The following is an 18,096-nucleotide window of genomic DNA, read 5'->3' as shown; positions in this document are numbered from 1 at the left end:
ATGACATGCCATTTACTTCATTGCAGGTTCCAAGTAGCAGGGTCAAGCTCCTTGGGACATTTTGTTCACAGCACTCTAGAGATGAGAATTTGTTCATCTGTACTGCTGTACCAGTGTAATTGTGTTTTGTAGCAGGACCATGACTCACCCCTATTGAGGAAAAATCTGAACATTTGCTTACAATCTTTATTGAAGTCATACAAAAGTTGCCAAAGTGAAAAAATACACTATATACAAAACCATTCTCCTTGAGAGGAGAGGTCCACATTGAAGACTTATCATACTGTACTTTGAACTGCAGCCCCTGCTTCCACTTGTGGCCTCTTCTCTGTCTGAAAGAGAGGAATGGATTTTGTTAAGAGCCAGTATTACATGTTCCACAGCAGTAAATTCATGCACCAGCTGGGAAAGTGTTGGTAGCTTGGAGAATTGCATTGATTGGTTACCTACACATCACCGGTAGTTACAGAAACCAAGCACTATTCTAAAATATAGATATAGACAGTTTCATAGCTTAAGTGCCCTTTGAGTTTTAAGTACAACAGACTTCTATTCCATTGCACACCAATGCTTTAGGAAAAACAAGAATCATGTTTTAGCTCAGCTGTAATTTAATACACTGAACTCCAAGTTGCTGTCTCCCAAGTGGCCAAAGCCACAGGGCCAGTTTACTTTCCAAATGACTAAGGGCCAGACATCTTGTGTGTAACATGCACTTTGCTGAACTGGGCAAATTCCCCAGCTCCTTCTATAGGAGTCTTAGGAAGACAACCAGCAGGCAATAAAGCATTAGATACCAGTCATGAAAGGTGTGCCTGAACAGAGAAGGAAATAGACACGGCACAGACTCCTGACTCAACAGCCCACCTCCTCTTCCATTTTTTCTGCAACCTCATTTCCACTGGGGGCAGCATCACCACCGCCATTGACAGCCGGTTCTGGTTTAGATTTCTTAGCTTCATTGTCTCCCTGTTGAGTCTCCTCCTCTGGTTTCCTCTGAAGACAAAATTGTTTAGTCTTCACTATGTACAAACTTAAGAAAATTAGTGTCTAGATGTCATTGTGCATTGGCTACTCAACTCCTAGTTACAAGGGGTCACACCAAATAGTCAGGAGTTAGGATTCAGTTGAAGCTTTTGGTGTAAGTTCAGTTACAGTAAGAATTCTGATACTACCTTGCCTAGATACTACATTTTTGCCACCCTTAATTATGATCTGGCAGGAAAGCATCCTAGCTCTAGATTAAATTTCTGTTTTTAGTACCCATGACATCTGATCTAAGCTTCAGAGCTGATGGCAGATGTTTCAAACTTGCTCCAAGAGATGGACTGAAAGATGCTGGTGTGACAAAATGCGGACAGCCATGGTGTGTTGTAACCATACATACAGTAGGCAAATGAAAAGTACTGTGAAATTTGATTTAGATTAGGAAAAATACTAATGAGAACACACTTCAGTGTTAAAAAAAAACAAAAACACACACTACAACCAGTTTCCCTTAAGGTTACCCATATTTCATTACTCCAAGAAGTCAGATTTACTAGTAGTATGAATACTACACATTTAGACTGGCTTTGCTACTTTATTATTAAACTCCAATGCTCCATTTCCACTTGGAAATAAGGGAACCCAACGCAGCCTGGTGGTTTGCCTTTATAATATCTATGGCCTGCCCTGCTCCTTCATGCAGGGCCTCAACACAGGAGAGCACTTATTTAAAGAGTGCCTTCAGGACCCACACAATTCAGCTTTGAAGTTAAACTAGTGTGGATCAGGCAGAGTGCTGTAAAGCATACAAGGAACCATCAAAAGCTACTCTCCAGGAAGACTGATTGGCTCCCAGACTGATTGGCTCCCAGTGGAAAGGAGTTTTATGCAGTATTCCTACTTTTTTAGAATTTGTTCTGTGTGTAACAGTGATAGTTAAAGGCTTTGTTTAGCCAAGAAATCAAACAATACACAGTGCAAGCCAGTGGTAGTTTTGTAGTAGTTTGTCCAAATAGTTATACATCTGGACACACCTTTTTCCTGACAAGATGAGAGATGTCTGTAACACACTGGGATGCTCCATCAGCTGGTTTTCTTACTGGAATCTATTACAAGATAGAGGTTGTAATGTAAGTGACATCAAACATTAAAACCTTCCAATTTAGTAGTATTTAAATGCCTGTCTGAACTCAGATGTGTTTCACTTACTGTGGAAACAGAACAGCTTTCTTCACTCTGTGTAAAACTGGAGGTAGCTCCTCCAACCTAAAATGAAAGAAACCGTAGCGATTAACCAAGTACTGGCTTCCAGTTGTATATCTGAGCTCCCACAGCATGCTGGGACTTTACACTACAGATCCATGGTTCCTGCTGTACCACGAAGTAAGTTATGGTTTAATAGGTTTGTTTAGTTTCTCTCTATGATGTGGGGTTTTATTATATCTGCATTAACCAAATCAATTCTGACTGTAAAATTATGAAGTACTTAATCTTCAGTTTTGGTTATTTCGTTTCTTTTACCAAGTACCCGATTTGTAGAAGTTTATACCAACCCAACAAATTAATATGTCACAGTGAGTGAGCAAACCGGTTGCCTATCAGTTAGATAAGCAAGGGAACAATTAAGTTCAGCCTAAGAGGTACCCTAAAAGGGTCTTCAATGTAGAAGCGCTTCTGAAAGGCTGGCTACACTATACAACTATTCAGGATATATGCCACCACTGGATGCTGAACCGGATTTAAACCAAATTTAGGACTCTCAAACTAGGCTGTATCTTTGTACCCAGGAATCTCTGCAGTTCTAGTTTACTGACATCTGGCCAAAAAACCAAACCCTTGCCAAAGAACATTGCCCTTACAGTTATTTAGTGCTAAACAAAACAGCCGGCATGTGATGTCACTGTCTCCTCTAGCCCCTTTGTTGAGAGCCAGCTGATTGTCCAATAAGAGGTAGCTTTATCAAGAGGGAAAAGCAAAGTGATGACATGTGATAGTCCAATGCTTTTCCCCCCTCAGAGTCAAAGGGAAGTGAGCCATATTTCATTCTGAGTGATCTAACAGCTTCTGGTCATGGGAAGGTAAGTCATTTGCAGACAATCACTAATTCTAGACCAGTACGGCCAACCCTGCTGTTGTGGGCCCTTCTGCTCTCCTTCAGCTATACCATTAGTTAATGCCAACTTACTAGAAAAGTAATTAAACTAAAAGCTAACCAGAGTTGCTTTCAAAGCCAGTTCAGCTACTCTTGCACTCTTTTGAGACTCTTTTGAATCCTCTATCTTTTCCTTAATTTCAGGAAGTAGTCCCTTTAATTCTTCGATCTCCTTCTCATCTTCAGTAGATCCTCCTTCTGCTTTCTTTATTCGTTCAGTCAGCATCACTAGAGGAATACAGGTTTAAGTTGTCAGCAGTTTATTAAACCAACAATGTAACAGGCAAGGGCACTTGAGCTACTCTGCCTTCATTAGAGACCATTCAGAGAACTGTGGAGAGTAGTGTGCTTCCATGTTATTAATCTCAGCTCAATACAGCTTTCCTATGACAGTTAACCAGTTTGCTAGCTAGAGTTTTAGCAAGTCTACTCACCCATTCTTTTGTCAATGACTTCTACTGATTTACTGAACTGCAGAATTGCTTCATCAAACTGGCTGTTGTAGTGATATGCCAGTGCCAGCTGGTAGTGTGACTCTGCTAGCAGGCGGTCATGGACCTCTAGGTACTTCTGCTGTAAGGCAAGGCATGCCTGAAACTCTTCTATAGCTTGTGCATAGTTTTCTACAACAGAAAAGCCATAAACCATTTACAAATGCAACTAATAAGTATCAAGCCAAACAAACAAAAAGTTACCAGACTGTCTCCCCATCTAATTTATTCCATAGACTGCTCTTCGATTCTGTATGAACTGAAAGCCGTTGCCTCACTGAGGGATGCTAACAATTAAAGAGACACTCAACTTGAGTTAGTCAGTTTCATATAGTGTTACACTTCCCTGCCCAACTCTCCCCCCACATTTCAGCAGTGATTTAGACAGTTACTTTAAAAGTGTTTCCTCTTTCCTACAGAAGCACGGGAAGAAGACTATACAGGTGAAGCAGGGAAAGTGTGACAAAAGCAGACTAGGTATTTGTGTTCAGTTGCTTACTCTAAATTATATCACTCTGATTATTTTACCTACCATTGATAAGACTATTGGCCAAGAGTGCACCTTTTAACATTAAGAAATAAAGCTGCTCGAGGATAATTCCACCCTCAAACTGCAATTCCCCCATTGATTTTACTGAGGTGGCATACACACAACCCTAGTTTGCAGTCCTAACCCACAGAACCTTCCCAGATGAATTCAGTCTGAAACCACTTTCTAGCCAAACAGAAAACAGGGGCAAAGATGATAAAGAACTACAGTGTTTCAAGGGGAGAGGCAGACTTCAAGCGGAGGCAAAAATCTCAGGATTAAGCAATTGCATTCACCACCACCAAGAAGCCAACTTGAGTGTTTTGGGGAGTCTGCCCATTTTTAGAACCCAACACGTTCTCAATTTGTATTTTTCCATCTCATTCGGACAGCGGTTTGGTGTGTTTGGCTTCTGGCCTACTACTGAAGGTGAAAAAGTTCTCCATATCCTAGAGTTGCTGGAGCCACATTCAAGAGTGGCTATTGTGTACAAGCCTATTTCCAAGCCACTGCTATTTCTATTCCAGAAATGAAAGCAAATTGAGTCTCAACATGGCCTTCCCCCACTTTGCTCAAGAATTCAGTTGGCAGGTAATTGGCTTATTCCCTGATCTGTCCCAAGACTATTCAAACTTGTGGGCACCTCCCCCATGTGGTCTGAAGTTTATCTGATGTCTCCAGCAATCTGAATCACCTCTGACCGTTTTAAATAAGTACACCTCTACCCCGATATAACGCTGTCCTTGGGAGCCAAAAAAAAAAAAAAATCTTACTGCATTATAGGTGAAACCGTGTTATATCGAACTTACTTTGATCTGCTGGTGTGCGCAGCCTCGTCCCCCCAGAGCGCTGCTTTACCGCGTTATATCTGAATTCGTGTTATATCGGGTCAGAGGTGTATGTGGTGGGTGAGATGGGGTGAAAGTTAGCAAGAAGTTAAGCCAGTTTAACACTGCAGCACTTTATGTACAATCAGATTTCAGACAGACAGTTTACCGGATTCAACGCTAACTTCTCCTAGTTTCAGGTGAGCCTGAGCAGCGTGGAGCTGAGCTTCTTTTGTTTCCTGTCTAAATCAAGAAAACTTTGGTTAGTTTGCTATAAAAACCCTGATCAGAGGCTTCCACCTCTTTATCTCATGTACCTCTATTATGCCAATTCCCCAGTGGTTTCCTGTAAGTTCCTTTATTTATTTATTTTTTTTAAACAGACTCAGATCAAGAGGTGTAAAGTTTTACCTTTTATAGATTACTTTTGCCAACTCCAGCATATCCCAGGCCAGCTCCAGATTTCCAACTTCATCCTCTTCACTTTCCTGAAAAGACTAGAATTATATTCTAATTTTATTTTAAAAACGAAGAGGTGTCTCAGTGAAGCAATGTGCAACAATGTAGCAAAGGTGCTCATCAGGAATTTAAGGTTTAAAGCCATAGTAAGTTGTTTCGTTTGTCACTGCAGCTACAGACTGTCCCAAGCTGATGCAGCTGTCTATTTTCAGGTTAGTTGAGACTCAAGATACGAGTTCTTGATTTCAGTTTCTGTTTAAGACTACATCTCCAGTTTATTTACAGTCATTTGAATACTACTGAAAACCTCTGCAAACATTACCTTGGAACTCTGTTTAATTTTAAGATGCTACTAAGTAAGAGGACCAGGAATTAGAAGATAAAGGAGCTAAAGCGAAACCTCAATAAGGTTGTAAAAGCAAGGTAATCCATTAGACGCAAATGGCAATACCAACACAACCGGGTAAAGAAATTCTATTTAAAGCAGTTGTGTAGTGGCCTGCTAAAATATGGTGTATGTTTAACCAGATGATCTCAACCTTTTTGGGTCAGGACCCATTTGTCAACCCTGATGACCTGTCACAACCCAGAGACACCACTACCACACCCTAAGATGCCCCCAGACTCTACACACTGGGCCCACCTCCCCACAAGGGTCCATCTGGCAGGGGGGCTCAGTGCTAAAATCCCAGATGCTCTGGTCAGATGCGAACTGGCAAAAACCCCCACCAACGGGTAAAGCAAGCTAAGACATCTCTGCCAAAACATGCTCCCCCATGGCCCATGAGGGGCAGAGATCAGGGGGCCTAGGGGTTCAGTGAAGGAGTTAGGAAGTCTGGAGAAGGAACTGGAGGGCAGAGGTGTGGTGAGTCAATAACTCTCCAAAAAAAGGGGCGCACATACACACCCCCATGGGCAGACGGTATTACTGGTGAACATGACACCAACCATTCCCTCTCAACTTGTGTCCTGTGGGACTGATTGGGCTCTGCTCCCCACTCTAGGCAGTCACAACTTTGCTCACGTTTGGTCCAACCTGGTCACTGTGACAGAGGGGCCAAACTTGAGTGATGCTGGAACCCAGCGCACCAGACCACAACACCTAATGTGGAGAGCTGAGCCCAGCCAGTTCTGTGACACGGACACATTCTGGTGACCCAATTTTTGCGTTTCAACCCATGGGTTGAGAAACCCCATGTTAAGCAAGCCCTTTAAGTCAGGGACTAGGTGTGCTGAATTGCTACAGCACCATAGTTAAAATTCAAATGATGCAATTCCTGCACTGATACGCAGGAGAGCCACACAGTCCCCCTGAGCTAGTGATTATGCATATCCTTGTGCTGACTGGCTGCAACTGCCCCACAGAGGCTCATCCATGAGTGGCCAGAACTACTTTCTTCCTTCCCAACCCTGTCAAATCCACCTTACCCCAAATTACTGAGGTGTGGAAGTAAAGAGGGGGATATAAGCTTTTAACAGATTAGTGGAGAATCAGATGGGTGTTACAAGTGGGGATGCTGAAGTATGGTCATTGTGAGACTACTGCAGTCTGGTACAATCTAGATCTGCACTGCCTGCCAGAGTGCAGTTATTGGTCCAGAGAAAATGTGTAACTGCACAACCACCACTTCGCAAATGTATTAGTCAGGCAAGGACCCAGAAGGCAAAGTAGGACAAGTGTAATACCATCACCTTGGGGGCATTAGTTCACAAGTGACAATAGTTTGATCCCAAGACTACTAGAAATATGCCGATCGTAATATTTTCACTGTGAAGTGTCTGCAAAGGTGTCAGGATTACCAGACAATGACGAGGACCCGAGGTCAGGAATAGAACACTTCTGTGCCTGGATCTAACCAATGCCATTCAGCCATAAGCATTAGTTCTCAGTTAATGTGGAAGAACACAACATCAATCTAAGTCAAAAGAGCTCACCTTATTTTCAATGGTTGAGTCATTTTCTTTATCATCTTCAGTTTTGTCATTTTCTTTATCTTCCTCATCTGATCCTTCTGTTTCTGCAAGGGAAGTTTGTGGAGGAGAATGATGATATTTGCTATACACAGTTAGACATTCTATTTTGCCTGGCTCCGTTTTTTTTTTTTTTTTTTTTTTTAATTAAAGGTAAGCATCTCCCCTTTCTCACAATGAGTATTATGTGCAACTTTAGGACAGTCAAAGTGACATTGCAGCCTTTGCACTACCCACCTTGCTAAAAACATTAGTTACTGTAGCTCTACAGTAGCAGTTTAACATTAAAATTTTCTGACTTAGTACTGCCTAGAATGGAAGTTTATTTAGGGCTAAATTCGGATGTATTACCTGGGAGCTCCCAGTGAAGTCAATGGAGTTGTAAACAGACATCCAATGACTGGTATGTCATCCTACAAGTCACAAATGTTTTCAGCAAGATAGTATTTCTGACCCCATGTGTGGTAGCTGTGTCTAAAACTCAAATGCAAACTGCTTATGATTTCAGACAACTAGAAGATTTTATCAGGCAACTTGTTATTTTGAAGTACCAGTTCAGCTTGTGAATTTATGGGGCAGCAAAGTGCTTTAAATGTAGAGTTACATAATTAATCCTAGCAATGGGAAGCCAGGGGAAAGGGGGCGGGAGGGGAAGTGGAGTGGATGGCGGCCAGCATTTACTTTTGGGCACAAACCATCTGATACATAAGGAAAGTGGATGGGAAAGCTTGCTATACACCACAATTGGTATCCTATACAAGCTTGGCAATCTAATATATATCTGGAAAAAGCAGGCTCTGTTGTGTTCGGAAGCTGAAACCAGCTTGTGAGCTGGTCAAATTTTACTTTTCTTGAGGAAGCCAGTTACTTTTGACAAAAAGAACATGGGTGTGGGAGGTCAACTGTGGTAACTGCCATAACTAGAGCCAGATTCAACAGCCATATTGGCAATGGCATACCTGCTACAAAAGCAGACCAAGTTTCTATGTATGAGACTTAATTGATTAGAGTGAGAATAAAGATGCTAGGTGTTTAGGTTCCTAATAAGACACTTTTAGATAATGTACCTCTGCAAACGTGACTAAAACTTGAGGCTGGAGGACAAGACTATTAGACCAGGATGAGGTTGTCAAATAAGCACTCCCAAAGTTAATAAATGGACATCAGTGTGCTTTTTTTCTTATCTGGGAAATAAGAGTTAAGAACTATTTTTCTTGTGGGTACAGACTGAGTTTGAGGCAAGAGAAAGAATACAAGGGTCTATATCTGCACAATATATGGTAACGGAAGATACTTTACAGCAGTGGTTCTCGACCAGGAGTATGCATACCCCTGGGGGTATCTAGAGGTCAAGGGGTACATCAACTCATCTTGATATTTGCCTAGTTTTACGACAGGCAACATAAAAAGCATTAGCGAAGTCAGTACAAACTAAAATTGCATACAGACTATGACTTGTTTATACTGCTCTATATACTATACATTGAAATGTAAGTATATTTATATTCAGATCAGACTGCAGAAAGGCGTACAATAGTCTGGAAGGGTTGAGAGCCACTGCTTTACAGTGTAGCTACATTACATCCTTTGTGATTGGTACAGACAGTTCCACTGATGTTCAACATGGGAGATGCCTTTAATATTGTCCAGAGATTGCTAAGGAAATTAAGAAACTGCATGGATATTCGGTCACTATTAAATGAGGCTGCGAATAGCTCAACTGGCACAAGCATGCAGTCATTCTGATTGTCAGAATATCAAAATACCATGTGATGATTTATAGCCTCTTAAAGTGTAAGTGTATGTTATTTTGGAAAGCATATGGAGTTTGTTTTCTGGTTTGTTAGAATAGTTAAGCAGCTAAATGAAGCAGGGAAGCAGAACGACATGAAAAGCTACATAGGAAGAAGCTTGTACTAGCTAGCACCTATTTACAATGGAATTTTAAAGCCTATCAGATATTAAATTTAAGTTTCACAACGAAGTTCATTCTTCAGTCACTGAGATTCCACAGAAGAGTTCCAATTCTCATAACAAGGAGATTTCTATTTTATGTATCAATTCAGTGGATTCTACTTTACTGCCCCATGGTCTAGAATTGGAGATTAGGACCAGAGGCAATTTGTGGTTCAAATTATTTGAAGGTTAGTGCAATAAACCCAGATACATGCAAGTGGACATCCATTCAGTATTCTCTACCAGCCTAGTTATTGCTTTCCAAACATTACCACTGAAGCTAGCCACAGCACCCAAAATGATATCCACATAAAGATTTTGCTTTGCAGTTAGTTAAGCATTAGACGGAAACTAAAACTATTCATTGCTCCTTGAAACTTAACTGAAGCCAGTTACTTGGAGGATTTTATACCCAAGTGCCCCTTGTTTGAGACCTTCCATTAGTCTTTGGCAAACAGAAAATTCTGAATGGAAAAGTAACTTTTACCCCTGGTTAGCAAGTCAAATCCATCAAGTAATCCACCCACAAGTACTTCTCCTATCCCTGTTACCTTCACCCTCTTCCATCAGGTCATCTTTCTCCTCTTCTTTTTCTACCTTAGCACCATCTCCCTCTTCCATCAGGTCATCTCTCTCTTTTTCTACCTTAACAGCTACTTCAACTTTTTCTTCCGTTTGCATTTCATTAGCTGGCTCTTTGCCCTCTGCAGGTGTAGTGGCATTTCCAGCTGCCAACAGCGTTTCTTTTGAGGCCAATGCCTCTTTTGACTTGTTTAGCTTCTCTTCTGTGGCTTCTGCCACGGCCTTCTCTTCCACAGCTACCTCTACCTGCTCTTCCGTGGTTTCTGCCACAGCCTTCTCTTCCACAGCTGCCTCTACTGTGGCTTCTGCCATGGCCTTCTCTTCCACAGCTGCCTCTACCTGCTCTTCCGTGGTTTCTGCCACAGCCTTCTCTTCCACAGCTGCCTCTACTGTGGCTTCTGCCACGGCCTTCTCTTCCACAGCTGCCCCTACTGTGGCTTCTGCCACGGCCTTCTCTTCCACAGCTGCCTCTACCCGCTCTTCCGTGGCTTCTGCCTTCTCTTCCGTAGCTGCCTCAACTTGCTTTTCTGCTGCTTCTGCCACTGCCTTCTCTTCCACAGCTGCCTCAGCTTGCTTTTCTGCAGCTTCTGTCACCTGCTCTTCTGCCAACGCCTCCTTTTCCACAGCCACCTCTGCCTGCTCTCCTATAGCTTCTGCCACTTGCTCTTCTGCCACTGTCTTCTCCTGCATATCTGCCTCTACCTGCTCTTCTGCCTTCTCTTTAAGCTTTGTCTCTATGCCAGCAATTGCTTCTTCTTCTCTTGTTTTTCCTCCCATCTCCACATCCTCTCCTTCTGTTTCCTTCCCAGCTGCACTCAGTACTGGAGACTCTTCTGCAGATTTTTTGGATTCTTCCTTTTCCCCCATGGCGTTATATACCTGCTCTCTCAACTCCTCCCTTGCTTCTTCTACATAGTTAAGGAAGATGAAGCATAAACATTTCTTCGAGTTTAGTGATAAAAGCATTAATGGAAATTGAAAATACCACCCTCAGAGACCCTCCAATGTGTGTGTATAGCACATGTTCCTAAACTCGATTCTTTTTTAAAATCTAAAGAAGCTGGGTCCCAAGCAACAAACTCTGGGAGATACTACGGTCTTGTAAATGACCACTCAAGCAATATACAGTTTTATGCATTAGCATTTTTAGTCACAGCTGAGCAAGAGATGCCAAGTTAAATCCATTTGTCTAGATGGATAAAAACCTCCTTGTGCAGTAATCCTCTGCAATGTACTATTGAATGAAAACTGCCCTTGAACTTTTACAGAGAGGACAGTTTGGTGAGTCTGACCCAAAATAAATTCTCCCCTTATGACCAACTTAAATGAATGACACCACATGCCACTGTACTGCTGCAAGTGCACAAAGCAGTCCTAGCTGGCTGAAAGATTAGAACAGGAAAGGAAGTTTGAGTGTAATGCCTCACAATTGACAAATTTTGTGACCCCTTGACTCAAAACTAGTGTGAAAGAAGAGTTTCTTGCAAAATAAAAAAAATCTTTTAGCTAGTTTTGGGAAAAACTTATAGAACAAGACTCTTCCATCTGCTAAAAGTTTTGGTACAAAGTTTCAGATCATCTAGGGCAGCAAAGTAAAGAATCCAGGTCCAATATTTACACAAGGCAATACAGCTTGGCATCTCTATGGCATGTTAGACAGCTCTACATACCATCTATGTTATCAGCATTTTCTACCATTGAGTCATCTTCTGCTTTTTCTCCTTCTTCTTCCACTTGCACTCCTTCCAAGGCATTTCCCAATACACCATTCTCCATTCTAGAAAAACAGAAGCAAGTCAACTGCACACAAGCACCAAGGAATACATTTTGTGCTCAAAGGAACATAGCATTTGACTGCTCTACCTAGCACCTCTCCCACCTACAGGTATTCTACTGTACCCCTGTTCTAGCCTACAAAAGCCTCCTATTCCAGGCCAGACTCTTGATTTCAGTAGATACTGAGCATCGTGCCATACGTGTGTGGCAAGAGGACATGGTGATGATGCTCTAAAAATATTTAGGATAGATGGACTGGTGCCCAGTGACTCCGGTTAGACTTTTGCTAGTGATCTAGGTAAGAACAGTTCCCTTTTGCCTGCCCCGTCCTACAGATTATATTTCTCCTATTTTTCCTTGAGTTCAAGAGTTCTATCAATAACCTACCCCCTTATTCTAATGCCCATTCCCCACCTGTAAGGTACAGCTACCGCATTTAACATTTTTATTTTTAAGAGAGGCAATTACATTTAACTGTTGTTTCATCCAAAAGGCTCCAAACTAAAATTTTCAGTTGCTACTATCAAAGTACTCCCCCACTTGTATCCCCTTTATAAAGAAATTAAAATACCATCTTAAGATGTCAAAATCCAGGAAGAGGTATACTATGTATTCAGAGGACTGATAAGCCAACTAGAGGGTCTTTGTTAGCATACCTTGCTAACTCCAGGAGAGATTTTCCATAGTAAAAAAAAGCCTCTGCACATTGATCTGCGGTCTCGCCATACTTTTTACCCCTACAAAGTAAGATAGAAGTTAATACAACTTATTTGCACCATGTTTTGAATTACCTTTACATTGCCAGATATGCAACATTTAAATCTTTTCTGGGTGGGCAGGTCAATTTCCAAGCTGTTACCTCCCATGTGACCTCCACCCTTAGGCAAATGGCAGTTCTCTCCCTTCTGATAACTGTAATGGGTTCTACTGGAAGTTCTGGTTGCTTACAGCACCTGATAGTGGGTTTTCAAGACTGTCTTCTGTTCTAAATGCTCTTTTCCTCTAGAGGTTAAGCAATTTGTCTCTGCTTTGCTTGCAATTTATAGATTATGTTTCTCTAGTGATTAGACTAAGGAGATTTGCATTGCAGAACATTCCTTATTTTGCAATGTATGGGCTGGTTTGGTTTCTTGATATGTTGATTTCTGAGGCACTGTAGGTCACTACTCCAATAGTTAAGACATTATTTGTGCTGCTTAGACACTTATTTCAAAAGAAATCTACATAGACCTGGTACAATCCTCAGTTTTGCAGGTAATTGTATTCAGATACTTGCAAACTACCTTTAAACATAGCTTATCTAGGCCTGAGTTAAGTATCTACATTTCAGCTTGATTCACTTCAGTGATGTGCCCAAAACGAGAATCCAAGTAAAAAAATAATGTGTTCAGTTACTTACAATATACTAGCAGCTTCCTGGAATGCATTAACAGCTGCTGGAATATTTCCCAATACCAAGTGTTTCTGTCCTAAGCCCAGTAGTTTCTTGGCTTCTCCATCCACATCCATACTGTAAAGTTATAGAACACAGGCTGGGTTAGTCACTGTACAGTTGCGAGAACATCTCTAAGTGTACAAACTGGAGGAATGTTTGTAGCCCCCTTCTGTTCAGTCACACACTTCCATTTCCCAGAATCTTTAAATCCAGCCATCCAACTCTGCCCACCAAGAGTCAAACATCAACCAGCAATGTGTACAGAAGTGCTAAATAGTGAGCCTCCCCACACATGATTCTTCAGTTACTGTTGGAGAACTTTCATGAGCACCAGCACTAAGGGGACAAAGATTTTTCCATTTCTCACATTAGAATATATTTAACCGTTAACTGCAAGAAGCAGATCCCAGAAGCAGATCAAAGAAAGACTGCTTAATGCAATAGCCAACTTTCAGTCTGCTGCTAAGTCAGAGGCTTATATACAACACTCCAATATGAGAAGAGTTGTTTACATTGAAAATATGACAGAAAACTGTATGAAGTCCTGCAGAAAGAAGGGGACAGTTCATGAAGACACGAAGCTCACCTGCATAAAAGTGGAATGTTGGCCTATAATCACCCATTAAAAAAACCCCACACATTTGTCATGCAGCCATGCCTAGAGCAAACTTTTGTGCTACAGCTACCAGCAGAAGGAATCAAAGGCTGTTAATACAGTGTTTCTCTGGAATAAGGACTTAACCGGTGTTAGCCCAGAAAGGGGGAACAGAAGAGTATTCCTAAACTGTGGTTTCTTGTAAGGCAACATGAGACATCTATAGCCTTTAATATCTAGAGCTAAGCACAATGTCAGATTTAAATATTAATTTGAAATAAGATCCACTATTACCCTATTTTTTTTGTTTGCCAACCTTAGCCTGCTAACTCACAAATCCCTTACCTATCAGTTTTGTCTGCAGAAGTGGAGGGAGCAGCCAATTCCTCTTCCATTCTACAACTGAAGATTCAACAAGCAATTAGAATGGATTTGCAGTGTTGTACACGGTGTTACCAAGTGGTGACGAAGTGACTAGAAGTTCACATTTCCAGAATCAGTAATATGAGAAATCTAGTGCACAATTTCAGACTTCTGACCTTCCAGAATAGGTATCTGCAAGCTTGCTTACACTGTGGACCATACTGTAATTATAGCGGATCAGAAATTTATGTAGAAAATTGACTTTTCATCAATAACCAACACTTCAGTTTTCCCCTCCCAAACAAAAATTGCTGATTTTCTAATAAGAAAGTAAGTAGGGAGAACCAGACCCTTTTCACTTAAGTTTTTCTTTAGTTAAAAACCCAGTTTTCCGTCAAAAGAAGTTGACTGAAAGATTTTGATCAGCCCTAATTTTAAGACGAGGTAGTCTTGGACTGCTGGCTAGCTCACCCATTCATGAACACCTCCCATCCCACTCAGAATCAACTGCACCACAGCAACTGCTTACATGGGAAATAATGAATACGTTTTACCTATTTTAAGGCAGCTTTGTAGCTGGCAATAGGAAGCCAGCATCATGCATGTAGCTAGCTCTAGCCCACAGGACCACTATTCTGGAGTTTAGCAAACATCTCATCTAGTGCTTAAAAAAAAAAAAAAGCACTAAATTTTCCCATGCATCTTCTTAGGGTGGACTCAAGTGCCATTCTCACTTTGAAAGTACACTTCCCCTCCCAAACTACTTCAAGTGTAGCAGTATAGATTGCAAATAGATTTTTTTTAAAAGCACTTTTCGCTTTACATAATCTGAGGTTTTTGTCAGAAGAACTTAATGGGACAATAGCCCTTAAAAGAGAGCACAGTAGTTGAGGTAGCCAATGCAGCCTGTTTCCTATCTCTGTCTCGAAGATGGGATTACAAAATGTGCCCTCTTTACTATGAGCCATCACCCAGCAGGACCACATGGAGCCGAGTCCTAATAGCCAGAGGAGCTACATTAGAGTATGTCCTAAGGAGAGGGGACAGCAGGTGCTAAGTGGGGATTTGCTAACAAGGCATGCTGCTTTGTATGCACAATTCAGTTAGGCTCAGCACCTTTCTTTAGGCCTGGCTGCACAACATTGCATCTGTTTACTTTTACCTACCTGCACAATTTAAAACCCAGGTTAGTTAAAGCAATTAGTGCAGTTTTGTGGTTTGACACTCACAGGTTTCAAACAAAGGAAGAGCATCTAAACAGTGTTGCACCAAAATAACCAATCTGGTTTTAGGAAGCCAATTCAGATTACATAAAATTTGTAAGTAGACAACCCTTTCAGTGACACAGGATGCTATCTAGGTACTTATACAGCTCTCACTGCCACAGTATCTCAGTTATTAATGGACTTTATCATCCCAACACAGAGATAAGGAAGTAGTATTCCAGGTAGGGAATGAAAACACAGGGCACTTTCACTCATACATGGTCAGATAGGAAATTTGTAGGGGAGATGAGAATTAACTCAGCTCTCCAGTGCCCCACCCACTAAACCACCCTTCCTAACCCATGCTGTACAAGTTAGGATAGTTATTTTGTAGAGAACTACAGCCGTACCTGGGGCTGCAAGTACAGAGATATATGTGTGGCCTGTGGGTATGGTACCTACACCCTTGAATTCCAAATCCTACACTGCCCCGGCCTTGTGTAAGTCATTTAAAGTCTGCCCTTCAGAACTCCTGACTTCTAGAAAAGGGATCCTAGGGACCCCATATAAAGGGGTATCTGAGACTCAGCCCATTGGTGTTAATCACTTATACAGCCCCCCCCCTCCCCCTGGCTATGCCAAGCACTGAGGCATCTTCACAATGAGCAGGTCACAAAGTCAGGCTCCTATCAAAGCCAGGCCTGGCGCAGGAGTGGAAGCCATAGGGCCACAGACCAGGCAACCCATAGCCAAGGCCAATGGCTACGTTTACACGATGTAAGTCTAGTGGGGCCTCCTACCCAACCTGTGTGAGGAGACAGCACCATCAAGGGGAAATCAGTGCCACGGCCCCCCTCCCTCCAGCACTTGGGGGGGGGAAGAGAGTGTGTGTGTGTGTGTGAGAGAGAGAGACACACACACTCTGCAGGCACCTTCCCCCCCACCCCCACCTTGGATCTCAGGGTGGGGGATGAATGAGTAACCCCCCCCCCCAGCGCTTGGGGGGGTTGGAGGGATGACTGCCCCCCGCACCACACACTCTAGGGCTCGGGGTGGGGTCTCGCTCCCTCAGGAGGCACCGCCCCCTCACGGAGACAATAGGCCCTTTTCCCGCCTTTCCCCTGTCCGACCCCGCCCCCCGTTTGGCGCCAAGTCCCAACGGTGGCCGCTCACAGGCAGCAGCCGAGGACACGTGACGCAGATAGCTCCGCCCCCCTCTGCGCGGCAGGTTTGCCTTGTCGGGCTTCTCTGCCCCCAACAAACATGGCGGAGCCGGGACCGAGTCACGTGGGATCCCCCAGCGTTCCGAACGGGCCCCCGAGGAAAGGGCAGCACGTACCGCCAAGCGGGGAGGGCGGCGCGCTGAAGGGGAGCGGGCCGGAGCTCGGGTCTCCGAGCACAGCCGTTCCCAGGGCCCCCCCCGTTCCTCCTCGCCCCGGCGGCGCGGAGCCACGGCCCTGCTGGTCGGCCCGCGCTACCGCCCCCCCCCATATCCAGCCGCCCCCGCTCGGCCCGACCCCCCCCCACAGCGAAGCAGGGCCGGCCGGCCCGCCCAGCCCGTGCCGCGGTACCTAGGCGGGGGGCCTGGCGCGGGCTCAGCACGGGCGGCAGCAGATTTCATGGAGTCTGACAGGGGAGACGACGGCAGAGTGCAGCCCCCGGCCCCTCCGGCTGCCTATATACCCTGAGGACACGCCCCGGACCCGCCTCGCGGCGCGCGCAAGCCCCGCGGACTGCTGCTCCCAGCGTCCTTCGCGGCCGTCGAGCGCGGCCCCCTCCGAACCCGGGGCTGCACGGCAATGCTGGGAAACGTAGTCCCCAAGGCGCGCCTCCGCGTGACCGGCGCACGGCCAGCTGGGAAAGGTAGTCTAGAGCCGGCCGCGCAGCTTGCTGGGAAATGTAGTCGGAGGGGGGAGTACTCTGCAGGAGCTGGCCCGCTGTGGGGACGGACGATGAAAAGAGAGGGACTGCGGCCGCCGCCATCTTCCCTGCGGCCTCCAGCCTCGGACTCCTTGCAGTGCACCGTGCAGGCCCAGTCCCTCTGCCTGCCCTAGCCAGGCCCCCGGTGCAGCCCACCCAGCCCCGCTCCTGGGGGCTGCACAGTGCACTTTCCTTCAACACAAGCCCTGCGGTGGGACTCGCGCCCACTCGGCCCAGCCCCTTGCACTGGCCGAGGCCCCCCCGCTGCAGGCCCCCCGGAAGGTGATCTGCTGCCGCCCCTGTGTGCGCCCCATGGCACTTCCCGGGAACGTCTGCCTCTCATGGGCCCCACCAGCTGAGGGAGCAAAAGCCAAGGCACTTCCAACGCTCCTTTAACGTGGAAGTGAGGTGTGCGCAGTTAAAACATGCTAAAATAGATGAGTGGGTGCTACCCAGCCTAAGGGGGTGTTAACTCCACCCAGGGACAGCACTAGGACTGTGGGGGCTGCCCTTTAGACAAAGTGTTCGCCACCACCTTTCCCAAGCTGGAGCCCTCCTGCTACCCCAGACCACTAATATTTTGCTCAACAGGCAATAGCAGTCATAAAAAGTAAACAATGTTCTAAAACGCATAAAGAATAGAGGTGAACATTAAAATAATCCCATCATATAAATCAGAGGTGGGCAAACTACAGCCCGCAGGCCACATCTGGCCCACGGGACCGTCCCGCCCAGCCCTTGAGCTCCGGGCCAGGGAGGCTAACCCCGGCCCCTCCCATGCAGCCTAAGCTCACCATGCTGTCAGCGCTCTGGCCTGCCGCTCCTGCCGGGCACCGTGGCAGTGGAGG

The 18,096-nt window shown here is 44.5% G+C and overlaps 1 protein-coding gene across 3 annotated transcripts; it reads right to left on the bottom strand.

Annotated features, from left to right (window-relative positions):
• Nucleotides 1-204: 204 nt before the first annotated feature.
• On the bottom strand, nt 205-17,051 carry NASP (nuclear autoantigenic sperm protein). Of its 3 annotated transcripts, XM_065409098.1 has the most exons (14): nt 16,900-17,051; nt 14,106-14,162; nt 13,130-13,240; nt 12,387-12,467; nt 11,625-11,731; nt 7,381-7,463; nt 5,398-5,483; nt 5,156-5,229; nt 3,574-3,762; nt 3,201-3,367; nt 2,197-2,253; nt 2,022-2,093; nt 868-996; nt 205-332 (listed from the first exon to the last, which is right to left on the bottom strand). In XM_065409098.1, exons 1-14 carry the CDS (start codon nt 16,947-16,949, stop codon nt 279-281), a joined length of 1,317 nt encoding a protein of 438 aa, XP_065265170.1. In that variant the 5' UTR covers nt 16,950-17,051; the 3' UTR covers nt 205-278. The 3 variants fall into 3 exon arrangements, with proteins under 3 accessions (XP_065265170.1, XP_065265172.1, XP_065265171.1); XM_065409100.1 differs by lacking the exon at nt 868-996; XM_065409099.1 differs by lacking the exon at nt 14,106-14,162.
• Nucleotides 17,052-18,096: the final 1,045 nt, after the last annotated feature.

The sequence above is a fragment of the Emys orbicularis genome, chromosome 8 (genome assembly GCF_028017835.1).
Source record: "Emys orbicularis isolate rEmyOrb1 chromosome 8, rEmyOrb1.hap1, whole genome shotgun sequence".
Taxonomy (NCBI): Eukaryota; Metazoa; Chordata; order Testudines; family Emydidae; genus Emys; species Emys orbicularis.
The sequence above is the reverse complement of the archived record's forward strand: the minus strand, read 5'-3'. Positions and strand labels throughout refer to the sequence as shown.

Coding starts and splice junctions, on each gene's coding strand:
- NASP (XM_065409098.1), bottom strand. CDS start 16,949: ATGAAATCTGCTGCCGCCCGTGCTGAGCCCGCGCCAGGCCCCCCGCCT. Junction 13,241..14,105: donor TCTGCAGACAAAACTGATAG/GTAAGGGATTTG, acceptor ATAACTTTACAG/TATGGATGTGGATGGAGAAG. Junction 333..867: donor CAGAAAAAATGGAAGAGGAG/GTGGGCTGTTGA, acceptor CCTCTCTTTCAG/ACAGAGAAGAGGCCACAAGT.